The sequence below is a fragment of the Doryrhamphus excisus genome, chromosome 20, assembly GCF_030265055.1.
Source record: "Doryrhamphus excisus isolate RoL2022-K1 chromosome 20, RoL_Dexc_1.0, whole genome shotgun sequence".
Taxonomy (NCBI): Eukaryota; Metazoa; Chordata; class Actinopteri; order Syngnathiformes; family Syngnathidae; genus Doryrhamphus; species Doryrhamphus excisus.
In genome coordinates, this window is record NC_080485.1 from 2,444,792 (window position 1) to 2,460,624 (window position 15,833).

The window sequence follows — 15,833 nt, forward strand, 5'->3', positions numbered from 1 at the left end:
AAATATCTTCGTAATGAATTTTTTTCATCATTTCATATTCCAGGTATTCCTCAAAAGTTTTTGATATCATGCCGTTCACATTTTTAACTTACCTTTTATACATTTTAAGAAATTTTTGTTTCTGTGTTACTACCCCAACCTTCCATAAGTGGGTCAAAAATGACCTGGTCAGGTTGTTTTCTTGAAATATCTTCATAATGAATTTTTAAAAATAATTTCATACTCCAGGTATTCCTCAAAAAACATGTTTTTGATATCATGCCATTCACATTTTTTAACTTATCTTTTATGCATTTTAAGGATTTTTAGTTTTTGTGTTACTACCCCAACCTTCCATAAGTGGGTCAAAAATGACCTGGTCAGGTTGTTTTCTTGAAATATCTTCATAATGAAAAATTGTTTTCATTTCATATTCCAGGTCTTCCTCAAAAAACATATTTTTGATATCATACCATTCACATTTTTAACTTATCTTTTATACATTTTAAGAAATGTTTGTTTTTGTGTTACTACCCCAACCTTCCATAAGTGGGTCAAAAATGACCCGGTCAGGTTGTTTTCTTGAAATATCTTCGTAATGAATTTTTTTTATCATTTCATATTCCAGGTATTCCTCAAAAAACATGTTTTTGATATCATGCCGTTTACATTTTTACTTTCCTTTATGCAAAACACAATGGATCCTCACATTTTCTATTGTTGTACGGGGTCATTTTCTTTTTCAAAGATGTTAAAAAGTGAAAAATGAAGATGTTTCTAACATGAAATCATTCTTGTGTGGTCCTAAATATAATACAAGTGATTATTCCTAACCAAAATGGCAAAATTGTCATAAAAAGGCATTGATTCTAGTATGGGTCATATTTGACCCACTTATGGAAGAGTGTAGGGTCCAGTCACTCGTGCATCTAAGGGTTAAGAGCATCTCTGTCAACTAAATGAGTCCAGACTGCCTGTGGAAACTCCAGGACACGCCAAAGGTTTGGAAACATCTTCTCATGAATGAACACATGTGGAATTACGTATGTACTTAAGAAAAATGTCTAAATACTATGTCTTGTAGTTTATATATTTTTTTATAGTGCTGATGGGCATTTGTGGCTTTATAGGACATTTGTTTATGTTAGTCTTCAGACCTTCAGACATACATAAGTATGGCAACAATCTAGTAAAAACTCGACCACTAACTCTCTTTCAAAGGTGTGCATATTCGTACCGCAACGACACCTTGCTGTTTACCATCAATTTTAACGCACTGGCTTTCTCAATAGGTGACAAATAATAAGAACTATTTTCTGCAGTCTAAATAATGTGGTGCGTTTGTCTTCCAGGGCTGCAGCTAAAGATAATAAAAACAATAATAATAATAATAATATGAATAATCTAACCTTTGCTTTCATGCATGTTTTCATGCGTGCTGCTGAGTGTGAAAAGCCTGCAGCGCTCAGTCAGACCACCTACATTATCTTTGTCTTTACGTCTCCGTCTTGCCCGCTCTGACCTTTGCGTGAGCACGCACGGATCGAACGGCACAGAAGGTCATGTCAGAAAAATGTTTAGTAGCTGGCGCTATTCCCATCATACCAACTGTCCTGGAGGTCCTGGATCCCCTTTTTGGCCGGTAGGTCCACTTGGTCCTGTGGGACCACCATCTCCAGGGCGTCCTCTTTCTCCCTGGACACCTCTCTCTCCAGGAATTCCGGGATCACCCTGTAGTCCAAACAAACAAAAATGATGCTATAAATATCTCTCCATTTGCGTACAGTTTCTTGGTTATCGTAAGGCCAAACAAAGCATCCATAACTTGGTGACTCGGTCAAGAAGAGTGTATAATAGCAGGGCTCTACGTTAAAACCAAAAATGACTTGCCCATGGGGAATCCTTAAGGTGAGAACTACTTGCCCGAACTTGCCCCATGTAAAATGAAAAGACTGCCATAATGATATCATATATCAATATATGCTGATAATTCATCAGATAATAGTACTGATGCATTGTATTTGGAGGAATGTCTGAAAATGTGTGGAGATGTATGTTAACATGGCATACCATACTACCTTACACATGGTAGTCGTAGTAAGCAGTGATATTTATAAGTTGTGCACCACAATGAAACATTTGACACATTTGTGTACTAGTAAAGTGTTTTTAATCCAGAAAAAATGGTCAATGGTCAAACAATAATTTGTGAAGCAAAGGTGAGAAAAATCCACAGAGAAATGGAAGCGCTAGATTTTGTAGCTTGTCCAAAATCAGCACGTGGTATTGGATCTAATGGGTGGTGTTTCATTGTGACCACTTCAAATTGTCACAGCAATGTGATTCACTCACCTGTGCCATCATTTGATTTGCTTCCGCTAATAAAATACTTGTTTAGGAGGCACTGCTTCATCACTTTTTGCTGTTTTCCTTCACAAGTTGTTGAAGATTTAGACCATGTTGGCAGGGACGCCATGATAGATGTTTTCCTAGTCAAACCATCGCTCATTGGTTGATCGCCAACAAGAACGGGTGTGGGTAAAACGCGGATTGTGGATTACGGACCGCGGTCTAAATAAACGATTCTGATTGGTCCATTTCAAGATTTGCAAGGATTGGCTTGCAAATTAGCACCGGAATTACGCAGTCCGTGTTTTACCAACACCCAACAAGAACCGCTTTAAAAAAAACTCTTGGCAGTACGGCATGCTAAAGTGCACTTGCCCGACGGGAATATTAATGATTGTATTTACTTGCCCGAATTTTGTTTTAACTTGCCCCGGGCCATCGGTACATTGTTATTGTCGAGCCCTGAATAGATATTTTAGAGTTGGGACACTATAGACAGATTCCGGCCAAGGAATGTGTGTGGGGGTGGTTTATTTGTTCATAGATCACACACACAGAATGACGACAACTCAGTCTCTGTCTCCCTTCTTCCTCATTAACACTGTGCACCCTGGGGCGTTCAAGCACGCTATGTATTTCCAAATGTTCCGAGTTTTTTTTTTTTGCGACTGCAAAATAATCCATTCTAACTCTAAAGAAAGTGACAGAACTTTGTTAAAGAAGGTGATAATCTATTGAATTCAGGAAATATTTTGTAGCAAAGTTAGTGTCTGTTAAAATAGGACTGTAATGTACAGGTTTGTACTTTAACACAGGTTGCAAGGGGGGCGCTTTAAGCCAGACCTTTTTAATAGTCCTTTACAGATCTGTGACCAGTTAAAGTGGATGGTAAATATCCATCCATTTTCTATACCGCTTATCCTCACAATGGTTGGGGGCATGCTGGAGCCTATCCCAGCTGTCTTCGGGTGAGAGGCGGGGTACACCCTGGACTGGTCTCCAACCATTGACACCACACACTCACATTCATACCTATAGACAATTTGGAGTCGGCAATTAACCTAGCATGTTCCTAGCATGGAATGTGGGAGGAAACCGGAGTACCCGGAACATGCAAAGTCAGAGCGAGGAATCAAACGCAGGTCTCCTAGCAGCATGGCCTACGCGCAAACCACCTTTCCACCGTGCAGCTGGATGGTAAATATAATAACATATAATCATGCTCGTAATCTGTTTGCCGGTGTAATGACTTGTGGTATTACGGTTAACGTGATAGCAAACGCTGTGATGTCACTCACAACGAGCCAATGAAATTGTTCGTTTATTGTTCGTTTACTGGAACCATCCATCCGATTCCTAAGTCGCTAATCTTTGAAAAGAACCATGGCTTGCTCAAAAGTAAGAAAATGATCGAGAAAAGCCAAAAGTGAAAACACGGACCAAAAATTGTTCATTCTTCCCAAATCCAGTTCCAAAGTGTCGCGCCTGGAATGAAAAATCGAGTCATAGCACAGGTGGCACGGCGGTCGAGTGGTTAGCGTGCAGACCTCACAGACCAGGGTTCAATTCCACCCTCGGCCATCTCTGTGTGGAGTTTGCATGTTCTCCCCGTGCATGCGTGGGTTTTCTCCGGGTACTCCGGTTTCCTCCCACATTCCAAAAACATGCTAGGTTAATTAGCCACTCCAAATTGTCCATAGGTATGAATGTGAGTGTGAATGGTTGTTTGTCTATATGTGCCCTGTGATTGGCTGGTCTCGCCCGAAGACAGCTGGGATAGGCTCCAGCACCCCCCGTGATCCCCGTGAGGAAAAAGCGGTAGAAAATGAATGAATGAAAGAGTCATAACATATTCCTTTACAGCACAGCAACATGCTAATGATTCTTCACTAATGATTGTATGGATATTAGAGCAAAATAACATCTTTCACTAACGGGAGAGTGTTGTGTGTTGTAGGACAGTGGTTCTCAATTACTTTCTGTCATGCCCTCACTGGGAGACAAATACCACCGGCCTCCCCAATTTAAAAAACGATAATATGCATTTATTTATCTGCACTGTACAGACTGAACTTGAAACTGAAACCAGCAGACTGCAACAAAATGGAAAGCAGTGAAGCATACAAGCGTATTCAAATTGCATGCTGAGTACCACGGATTCAAACATGTTGGCAGCTCTGCGCCAATATTGAAAGTCCTCCCTGCATGATGCCCCCCCCCTGACAATTCACTGCGCCCCGCTATTTGAGAAGCCCAAGTGGTAGGGTGATGTGAAGGCTTTTATTACATTTCATATTCATATGAGCTAGTCTGGCACGGTGGACGACTGGATAGCAGGCCACACAGCTAGGAGACCTGGGTTCGATTGCCACCCCTCTCCGGGCATCTTTGTGCGGAGTTTGCATGTTCTCCCCGTGCATGTGTGGGTTTTCTCCGGGTACTCCGGTTTCCTCCCACATTGCAAAAACATGCTAGGTTAATTGGCCACTCCAAATTGTCCATAGGTATGAATGTGAGTGTGAATGGTTGTTTGTCTATTTGTGCCCTGTGATTGGCTGGCGTCCAAGACAGCTGGGATAGGCTCCAGCACGGCCGCGACCCTCGTGAGAATAATCAGTAGTGAATGAATGAATGAGCTAGTTTGCAATTTAAGGCAGAATAAGGTTGCATAAACAGACCTTACTCGGTTTTAATTGAAAACCCCTGCTCTATAAAATCGGTGTTGTGTTCACTGTTCTGGGTGTCAGGAGCATATTAACAGGATTTATTTCTTATGAGAAAAATTGCTTTGGTTTTTGTACGTTTCATTTTTTTGTCTGACCTTTTGGAACGGATTAATGACAAAAAAAGAGGTTCCAGTGCACTTTTAATGACTGGACATGCGGGAATTTGGTGAGGTCTATGCAGTATAAGGAACTGCAGTGTTAAATCACTACAGCACTTTATGTGACACGGACGTGCTTGTGATGATTTGTAATACAGCATGTGTAAACATTGTATTTATCCAGTGTGGTTTATGCAATATATTGCTATATGTTATTCTTGGGGGCTGCATGGCGGTGTAGTGGTTAGTGCGCAGACCTCACAGCTAGGAGAACAGGGTTCGATTCCACCCGCAGCCATCTCTGTGTGGAGTTTGCATGTTCTCCACGTGCATGCGTGGGTTTTCTCCGGGTACTCCGGTTTCCTCCCACATTCCAAAAACATGCTAGGTTAATTGGTGACTCCAAATTGTCCATAGGTATGAATGGTTGTTTGTCTATATGTGTCCTGTGATTGGCTGGCCACCAGTCCAGGGTGTACACAAAGACAGCTGGGATAGGCTCCAGCACCCCCGTGACCCTCGTGAGGAAAAAGCGGAAGAAAATGAATGAATGTTATTCTTGGTAAACTCGGCTACTTACACGTTCCCCTTTGGATCCTCTGTCACCCGGTCTACCTGGATCGCCCTTAAAAACATGCAAAAAATACATTACATTGCAGGAAAATGTACAATACTCTATTATTAAAATGTGAGCATGCGTATATGCATATTTGCAGAAATTCACATTGGCTTGACAAAAGAAAAACAGGCTTTTTAGTGACTTTTGAGGCCTTTCCTGATGAATGATATCTGATTGCTTATCACCCAACTGGGGTGTATTGTTTTTCTAAAAGCCTCCTCCAGTCTCTCACCTTCTGCAATGTCACTGCTCCTCTGCATCACTCCTGCTGGCTGCGCTCTGCTTTACTGTATATTATGCAGGGAGCCGAGAGAGAAGCTACCAAGTGGAGCTCTCGAGCTTCGTGTCACAACATCTTGTGTCTTGCCACCCCTCCCCGTCACCCCCCATTGCTTTTCTTTTTTGCACTCTCACTGCAACACCCCTGGGAGTATCTTTGTATCCATTTCCAGTTGGATTATGGGAGCCATGCAACACAGTCTGGAATCAGATGTGTGTGTTTATAAAGTGGGGCAATACTCCCCTTACCTTGTTTAATCTGCACCACTATTCCCCAATGCCTGATGAGCGCTTTGAATGTATCATCTTGCCCACTGACATGTGCTTCCCAGTGATTTACATTAAGAGCACCAATGTAAGCAATGGAGGCATAGAGCTGAGCCGCCTGCTAGATGGCACTGTTTCCCTACCAAAAAAGTCACAGTAGTGCGCTATAACAAGGCTGTGCAGTGCAGGGCTGAGATTTTCCTGGAGGAATATTAACTAATAATAAGAGGAAGACAATAAACTATAGAGGCAGTCATTAGGGTGTTAGGTGACGTATAAATCAAAGAGAAAATGTGCAATAAGTTGTGCATGTTGCGTGCCTATTCTGTATGATTATTTAGGAAATTGTGTCTAATAAAGTTGATGGGTTATCAAAAGGAATTTTCTTCCTTCCCCTCTCTTAAAAACATTTCATAATTGCCTGCAAGCATTAGCCGGTTAATTGGAGTTAAAAGACCAAAAGTCAACAAAGTCTAACATCTGCAGGCTTCCATTTAGCTTCATCATTAAAATGTCAAACACTGCATGGAAATTGGTTTAATGCATTCAGGTAGCTTGAAAGGGGGGTGTGTGGGGGGGGATATAAATCTGCTGTGCCATCTCACAGCGCCTCGTTGGATGTAAAGCACTTTCTATAAGAGGATTTTGATAATGTGTAGAACTCACCTTGTAGCCAGGAGTTCCGTCTTTCCCAGGCCTGCCCTGCTCCAAGGAGCGCAACAAACAAAGACATTTTATATCAGCTCTTTTGAGTGGATCAGCGCCGCTGCACCAATGCTAATCTTCACACTTAATGAGATATCTCAATGATCCTGATTGCTTGTGCGAACACTGTTCCTTTGTTCGCTTGCAGGGGGAAAATTACAGAAAGCATCTTTTATGGTAATTACATCGAGGGATGTAATCGTCTGAATGTGATGGCAAACACACATTTTAGCCATATTGTTCCCTCGTAACGATGGAACAAAAGAAAAAAAACCCTTCTGGGTCTCTGTGTTTGTTGAAGCCAGGTTTACAGCTTGGACATGCTGCCATGGCGTTATGGGAACATGTCGCTGTGATTATAAGGACAGGGCAACACATTACATGCGGATGCTTACAGCAACACCTTGGGGTCCCTCGGGTCCCGGGAATCCTGTCTCTCCAAGTGGCCCCCTCTCACCCTGTCAGAGAAGAGCGACGAGCCAATGTGTCAGTCGGCGGTGATAAAGGGATGACGTGCGGATTGACAGCTCAAAAGGAGCTGGAGGCTGGCGCTCACCGGCTCTCCTGGGATCCCTGGTTCTCCCCGTGGACCGGGCTTTCCCTGTCAATCAAACGGCAAAAGAAAAGAACTGTCAGTGTTTGACAGACCCTCAATGGTGTCATATCTGGAGCACCTCTGCAGCCTCTCATTTATAATCCAACCAAGATGCCTTCTATTGCTGCACAACACAAACGCACCGCAGGTTTATGTCTGAGCTGCTAATTATCTTGTGTAGTGTTGTGGAACCTTGGAACAACACAGACGATCAGGATGAGAAATGAGTCGGCGTGAACACACATCGGTCATAACATTAGGTACACCTGCCCAAATTAATAAGCTCTAGTTCAAGAGCTGTAATAAAGATTGTCTGTTGTTGCTTTTGTAGATCTGCAGTGCATCACACTGAGGTGCCGGCTCTAAAAAAATGGACTAAAACATTAAAAAATAATTTAGACTTTAATTGAACAACTTACTGAAGGACCGGATATTCCGGGTGGACCAGGCAGACCAACATCACCCTGCAGGAAAGGTTGTAATCATGTCAGACACTCTCATGAAGAATAAAGTACAAAGTACATAAACTAGTACATCATCATGTTATGGAACGTAGATGCAACAAGCCTTGAACACTAGAAAACAACATCATTATTTCTTCTATTTCTTTCTTTCTCTATACAGATAGCCAATGGATAGTGGATTAGAAGTTTGGCACAGTGGGCCTTCGTTCAAGGAACATAAGATAACCAAGGCAGCACCGAATCCCCAAAAATCAGATTTGCTGGCATCCATTTAATATTTTTTGCTCAATCCAGGATGTGTCCTCTCACAGTAGGAACTAAAAATAAATGTTTTTTGCCTTTAAAAATAACTTTATAAATAATGAATATACAGTAAACCTCGGATATATCGGACTCGGATATATCGGAAATTCGCTCACAACGGACAGATAAAAAAGAACCAATTTTTCTGTAATGCATTTCTAATAAAAATTCATTGCATATATCGGATTTTTTATAACGGATTTCGCCTATTTCGGACAAAATCTCCAGTCCCGTTCCAATGCATTTCCATTAAATTTCCCTGGCATATATCGGATGGCCGCATCGTGGCGCTCCGATTCGCCGAATCGTGACAGGCCGCTATACGACGTCATTTGCAGCGTTTGCAGCGTTGCCTGCGCGTCCAGGTACATTGGAAACATAGTCAAGGAAGTGCCTTTTTATAACGGATAAAATCCCATTTACGCATATACCGGATATAAATCCGATATATGCGTAAAACGGACATTTTCCGGTATACGCATATAACGGATTTCACTTATATCGGACAAAACCAGTGGGAACAATTGAATCCGATATATCCGAGGTTTACTGTAGTTTGTCAGGTTTTAACAATATGATTTTCCATATGTTTCTCAAGCTGCTGCGCTTTGGACTTTGGAAAAGCACTGCTTTAGTTTATTCGAGAATTTACCAGGACATTTTAGAAAAAATGCATTTGACAAATTCTCAAGAGTAAAAAACCTGAGAGGGAGTCAAAAGTCAAAATTAAAGTGGACACAAAAAATGCTTCTTTTTTGCAGTTTTCAATCACTCCTACATCATAACAAACATGTAAAAAGATGTTTATTAAAAATAGCAGCAGTTTAAACCTCGCACTCACCAAAATGTGTCAGTGATAACAGAGATGATTGGACACCGCATGATTTTTAGATATTAATCACATAATGTTTTATTGATGTGGAGTAATTTGGCCCCATAACAATACCGTAGCTTGCATGCTTTGCAGATGGTGTCTCTTGCAGCAAAACACAATCCCATGCTAATTAACACGTGTGATGGCGTGGACACAAAAGGTAACTATTGTTATTGAATTTGCAAAGTTCCTGTACTTGATCAATATTATCTGTGTAGCAGAAATGGTGTGAATATTTTGTAAACAGCACATCAATAATTGCTTCCACTGCAACAATTTCATAATATTAACAGAAAAACAATATATAACAGTACAACCAATGTTGTATGACACATTTTTTGTCACTTTCTTGTGTCAACAAACATTTGGCAAGGGTATGAATCATTTTGGCCTATACTGTATACATCTTATATTTAATATAGAGCACTGATACAATTCAATTCCTATGTAGGTTTTATTTCTTACCTTAGCACCAGGTAGCCCCTCAAGTCCTGGTAATCCCATAGGCCCCGGATCCCCCTACAAGTAAGAAAAACACATTTGCTCGATCAACTACTTTGCTACTGTTGTCTCACTGTCACCTGGAAGTATCTCTGCTGGAACATCTCATGTTCTCCCCGTGCATGCGTGGGTTTTCTACGGGTACTCCGGCTTCCTCCCACATTCCAAAAACATGCTAGGTTAATTGGGCAACCTTAGTGAGGACAAGCGCTATAGAAAATGAAAGGATGCACGGATGTCACCTAAAAGAAGTTGAGGTCGAGAAAGGTGATATTTTATGGCTGTCAGTAACTTCTAGGACTTCACTGGTATATTACATTCTGCACACATTTCTACCACATATTTGAAAATGTCATATTTTAAAATATTTTTTTACATTGAGTGCAATTCAATGTGTGCATTTTTTTTTAGCAAGAGTAACAATTTTGGAATATCTGTCTCGGAATTTATTATTTTAATTAAAATTGTTATACAAAAGCTATCCGATAATAAATGAAATACTTCTTAACATTAATGCAATATCTGGTGCTGCATGGTTTTGAACCAAATTCTGTATCTCTTTCTTTTCACCTTCTTCTTCATCAAAAGGGTTTGCTCTACAGAATTAGTTAGCTGACTATTTGATTAAAGGAGGTTTTTAGAAGTTTAATTCTTCACATCTTAATGACCTCGGTAGGCTAACGCTTCATCCAAAATAGAAGGACCGCTGGCATTGGGCTCTCTCTGGCTGCCCGCATTGTAGTAAAAAAACAAATGGATGGATTAAAATGCACGAGAAAGTTTTATATTTTGAACATGATTTTTTATCACTGATTTCTGTAATATTTTACTTTAATGACGACGCATTATGCTCACTTTTTGACCCTTTGTATTGCGTGGTGGACTCCTATAGAGCTGCTCAATAACGCGCTCAACTTTCTATATCTTCCAGAATCTGCTCCTATTCCAGCTGTATTTCCTATTCCGTTGTGATTGCTCAGACGCCCAACCGCTCCGGATCATTTCCGAACCCCACTTTATAATTTTGATAAAAAAGTAATGAACCCTTAGCATGTAAGCCATACAGTCAGGAGATCGGGAAGACCTGGGTTCGATGTTCTGCTTGGACGTCTCAAGACTCTCTTCTATATTGGTAAACAGACAACGGCTCACTTACACAAAATAAACACGATGCTAACAGTAAAATCTACCAAAATAGCGAGGAGAAGGGCACGCCCATAGGTAATTATGGCTCTCTGTGATGTCACAGGGAGCCAGTGTTACAAAAAACTCTCTGAAACCGAGCGTTTTGAGCCATCCCAATTTCTTTCAGGACTCATTTCTGAAAATTTGGTATCGTTTAACACCAGAATACAATATTGTAACTACAAAAGCATAATAGGTCCCCTTTAATATACATAAATATGTATATATATGAATATAGAAAAATGTCTGAGAGCCAGATGCAGTCATCAAAAGAGCCACATCTGGCTCCCGAGCTATAGATTTCCTACGCCTTTATTATATGATCATGTGCCATCATAATTTGTGGGCTCTTGAAGAGGCGGAGAAAAAGCCGAAGCCGTTAAAAAAATCCCAATCAGGCTTACTTTGTGCACTAAAAATAGATGCAGCTATTCCAGCTGCACGAACAAGAGATGGAGCTCGATCAAGCTCATTTTGATCGAGCTGCCACGAAGAAATGCCATTACATGGAAAAGAGGGGCAACAGGCGCCATCATGGATGGATTGTGCAGGTAATTGTCACACATGTAGATTGTCACGAACAAGGGAGGGCGGTAAAGGGGAGAACGGACCAGCCAAGGAGGGATCAGCTGTGAGATGGATCGAGGCAATTCCACCACAGCACACTGGAGCCGCTCACACAATTTATTAAAATGTCAAATTAACATCCTGGTGAAAAATCACCATGCAACAAAACAATAAAATCTACAATCGCCCCCCTGAGAATAAAGAATGTAAGTTGATGGCAGATGCATTGACTTGTTTCCACACGTGTGTGGATTGTTTTCAGGCATCATCGAGTCGAGGAAGGGACTTTGGTCTTATGGGTGTGCATTTGAAAAGCGGAGAGGATTCATGGCTTCCCACTAGAACAGGGGTGGGCAAACTACGGCCCGGGGGCCACATCCGGCCCGCCAAGTGTTTGAATACGGCCCGCCCGTTCTTTCCCAAGTATTTCATTTAAAGTCAACATACAAGCTGGCATTATGGCTTGAGACGACATTTTCATGGTTTGGCTGTTTTATCAATTTCGTTATTTGATGCGGTCTGTTGTTTACAAAGTGCTCCTGAAAAAAGGGACACGAGCACATAATGATAATAATAATAACAAATAATATAATATAATAAATATATAATATTTAATTTAAATATAATAAATTTAATTTAAATATATATATTTAATTTAAAATAATATAATATAACAAATATAATAATATAAAATAATAATAAATAATAAAAAATATTCTTATTATTATACATTTATAACGCACTTTACATCAAATAAATGATCTGAAAGTGCACATATAGCAGATTGCATAACACTTTTACAGATACAATAATTTCGTTATTTGATGCGGTCTGTTGTTTACAAAGTGCTCCTGAAAAAAGGGACACAAGCACATAATAATAATAATACAAATAATAATAATATAAATAATAATGAATTTATTATTATAAATTTATAATGCACTTTACATCCAATAAATGATCTCATAATTCCAGCTGGACTGTTACGTGTAAAATATCGAGTCTGGCCCCCCCCCCCGTCAATTTTGTTAAATCAATGCAGCCCGCCAGTCAAAAAGTTTGCCCACCCCTGCACTAGAAAGACAATGTGCTCCTACTATTTCATATTTGTGGGAGACATGATCGTTTTTTGTGTGTGCTGGTGTTCAGCCTTGGGAAGCTTCAGGGTGTATTGGTTATATAGTGGACAGTTACACACGCTGAAAAAATGAAACTGACTTCAGTATTTTTTGGGAAAAAACAACAACAACGCAACAATAGATATTTCATAGGGAAAAAAAACATGGTTTCAACTCACTGCAAGTCCTTCATCTCCTTTGGGACCCTTAAAAGGAAAAAAAGGACAGATGAATGTGACGATTGCTTCCACAGAAATGATAAATATAGTCTGCCATGGCATGCTCAAGTGTATGGTGTTTGTACTGTACTGTACAGTATAGTACGGTACAGTACAGTAATCCCTCACCACTGAATTTCATAGCTTCACACATCACTTTAAAAAAAATAAACTAATTACACTGGTAATTACCAGGTATCAGTCATGTTAATGTAATGTCACTTTTACTGGAGGTGTAGTGTTTTCAACAGGGATGTTGGTGACACCAAACTAAACCACAAACGAAGACCCTGGAGTTCCACTGCAATGTTTAATTGTCTTCCTTCATAGATATTTCCGTGTGTGTGGTGATAACTGCAACAGAAAAAGTGCATCTCAACATCTTGAGCGGCTGCTACGCAATCAAATGCCCTAAGTCCGATCAATCACACCAATCAATATCCAAATAAACCGCAATACAGTCAAACTCACGGCATCCACCACGTTCCGTGGAGTCTCCGGCGAGCGCTCCCCTCCCCGGCGACATCCGGAAGTGAACCGGAAGTGCATCCCCAGAAACCGGAAGTGGAGCCCAGCGATAACATTTTTAATACAAATTTGTATAAACCATGATTTACTTATCTAAACAACTTTTAATCACTTCTAGCAAAATACACACCTTAGCATTGCTTATTCAAACCCATTAACTTATTTATTCGGAAAATTGCCTTAAGGGCAGCACAGGTGGTTTGAATTAACAGGCACAATAATCCCCAACATGAGCTACTCTTACAGCCGTAATGCACTCTGAACTCCGAAGCCTCAACATCACTTCCTGTCCGTCCCTCCACTCAGCTCCCCTGGCATTGGAACGCATTACACATGCAACACACACAAGCATGAACCTTAATGATGCCTTCAATGGCTTATTATTATTCTACCAAGTCTACCAAGTTGGGCATTATCAGTGCAAAACTAACTATATTGCGGAAATTGGTGATACATAAATGATGGATTACTGTATATGTTCCTCTATAAATTAAGTATAATGTATTCATCAATATTTTTGCAGCGTGTTACTGTATCTTTAAATTAATGCGTCCATTGAGTGAACCACTGAGTCTCCTATACAGTCTCCAGTCAGCTGTGGCTGTAGGCAACCTCCTGATGTATTTTATTCCATTAACTCCACGAGTGGTCATGATCAAGCAGCTTCATCTACGTCTGCACGCGCTTTAAAATGACGGCTGTTGGTGTGAAACTCCAACTGGTGAGTAGTGTGCTCCTTGCTGGTTTTACAACATTGGTTCTGCTGCTGCTTATTAATTACCACATGGTCAAAAAAGGTATGTTTTCCTTTCCACCTTGTCATGCACTCCAAATCGCCAAATCCAAAAAAGCTGCTGTATACTATATAATGAGTTTTCAAAGTTTCAAAGTTCAATTAACAGCCTGTCTTCTTTGCGGTTGAACGCCACAGGAGAGGAATCTTCAAGCTTCAAATGCGGTTCATGAAGCTTATTTTTTTGTTCGGCCCCCGAGGTGTCCGTCGTGGTGGAAGGATCATTGCAAGGCCTTTTATTGGATGTCTTCCTAAACCTGATGAGATTATAAACTGCCTGATAAGTAAGAGCAGGGCGAGTAGAATTTCAAAGCGGGTCGTTTTGGAGCGAACTCCGGCTTCCATTTGCAAATGTGTGATATTTTGTGTGTCCCACGGCAGGTCAGAGACACCTGTTTGAGAATCGGGACGCCTCTCAGCCTTCAGCCTCCAAGCAGCAGCTCTCAATGAATGTGACCGAGTGTGATATGAGGGCCTCAGAAGCCAAGATAACACCGGAGGGCTGATGGGGATATTTCTTATGCGGCTCTCCAGAACCAACATGTCTCTCTGCCGATGTTTCTTCACCGTGCACTTTGAAGGATTTGCTGCAGGCATAACGTTGATTATACTTACCGGAGCACCAGGAGCTCCAGGGGGTCCTAAAATAGCTCCACCACTCTGAAAAGACATTATTTTGACTTTATGGCTTTCTATTCCACAATATGGGTCAAAGGAATCTTAACCACAGGCACAGGCTTTTCCTGCCAATATGATTGATGGCATCGCAAAACGCACTCCATGCATCACCGTATCGCAACGACAGTCGGTTCAAGTCTTTACCTGCAGCTTGTACAGGCTGCTCATCCCATTGCCCTCCACATAGGGCGGACCCTGAAAGACAACCAGTGGTAAATCACATCACATCACATCTCGCAGACCTTCTTCACAGAGATTCATCGGCATCAAGAGTCAGTACAGTAGGCCCGGGGCAGGTATTTACCGCTAAGCCTCTAAACGCTACACAAAGGCGATCGATAGCTCATTTGGTCATTTCACAATCAGATGGGGCGAGAGAACGGGATGGAATGAGAAGTGTAGACTTCATAAACTATGAGTTAGTGTTATTTCAAAAAGTGAGAACAACTATTGAGCTGTTTCTCGGGGAGTATTTCAACACACACTTGTTTTTTTTAGATTGGCAATTGAAGGCTTTTAAAATAGAAAGGGAGTCAAGGTGCTCATTTAGAGGCAAGTGGATGCTTGTGCCCTTTTCAGGCCACTGAGCCATCCCCTGTCCTCCCAGACTGCACTTTATGAGTCCAGTGTGTGTGTGTGTGTGTGTGTGTGTGTGTTTGGGGCGGCTCGGAGGTAACACAGGTTCAAGGGGACGCCTGATGAATTATAGATTTGCCTTTGGAAGTGCTTACTCACTGGCCTTTTACAGGCACTGGACATGGTTCAATGCCAATGAGCGGGTCACCACAATGTCATTGTATTTGGACTTGTTTGTCATTTTTCTTTCTCGTGTTACACTAAGAACTCTTTGGTGTAGAGAAATAAGAGTATCCTGAAGGCCGCTTGTATAGATAGTAATCTGCCCCTAATGGAACTCATGTGTAATAGTGTGCCGCTGCCTGCAGTAATTGAGGTACAATGGATTCCACTACGTGGGAACAATCAGCA

The 15,833-nt window shown here is 41.1% G+C and overlaps 1 protein-coding gene across 1 annotated transcript in view; it reads right to left on the reverse strand.

The window, feature by feature from the left end:
• Positions 1–15,833, reverse strand: part of LOC131107773 (collagen alpha-1(XIX) chain-like) — a 97,514-nt gene that overhangs the window by 26,280 nt on the left and 55,401 nt on the right. Inside the window, exons 24-33 of the mRNA XM_058058068.1 lie at positions 14,991–15,041; positions 14,784–14,828; positions 12,809–12,835; positions 9,724–9,777; positions 8,037–8,081; positions 7,579–7,623; positions 7,418–7,480; positions 6,984–7,019; positions 5,733–5,777; positions 1,585–1,710 (exon numbers count right to left, since the gene is read on the reverse strand). Coding sequence (XP_057914051.1) covers positions 1,585–1,710; positions 5,733–5,777; positions 6,984–7,019; positions 7,418–7,480; positions 7,579–7,623; positions 8,037–8,081; positions 9,724–9,777; positions 12,809–12,835; positions 14,784–14,828; positions 14,991–15,041 — 537 coding nt within the window. The remainder of the gene's footprint in view (positions 1–1,584; positions 1,711–5,732; positions 5,778–6,983; positions 7,020–7,417; positions 7,481–7,578; positions 7,624–8,036; positions 8,082–9,723; positions 9,778–12,808; positions 12,836–14,783; positions 14,829–14,990; positions 15,042–15,833) is intronic.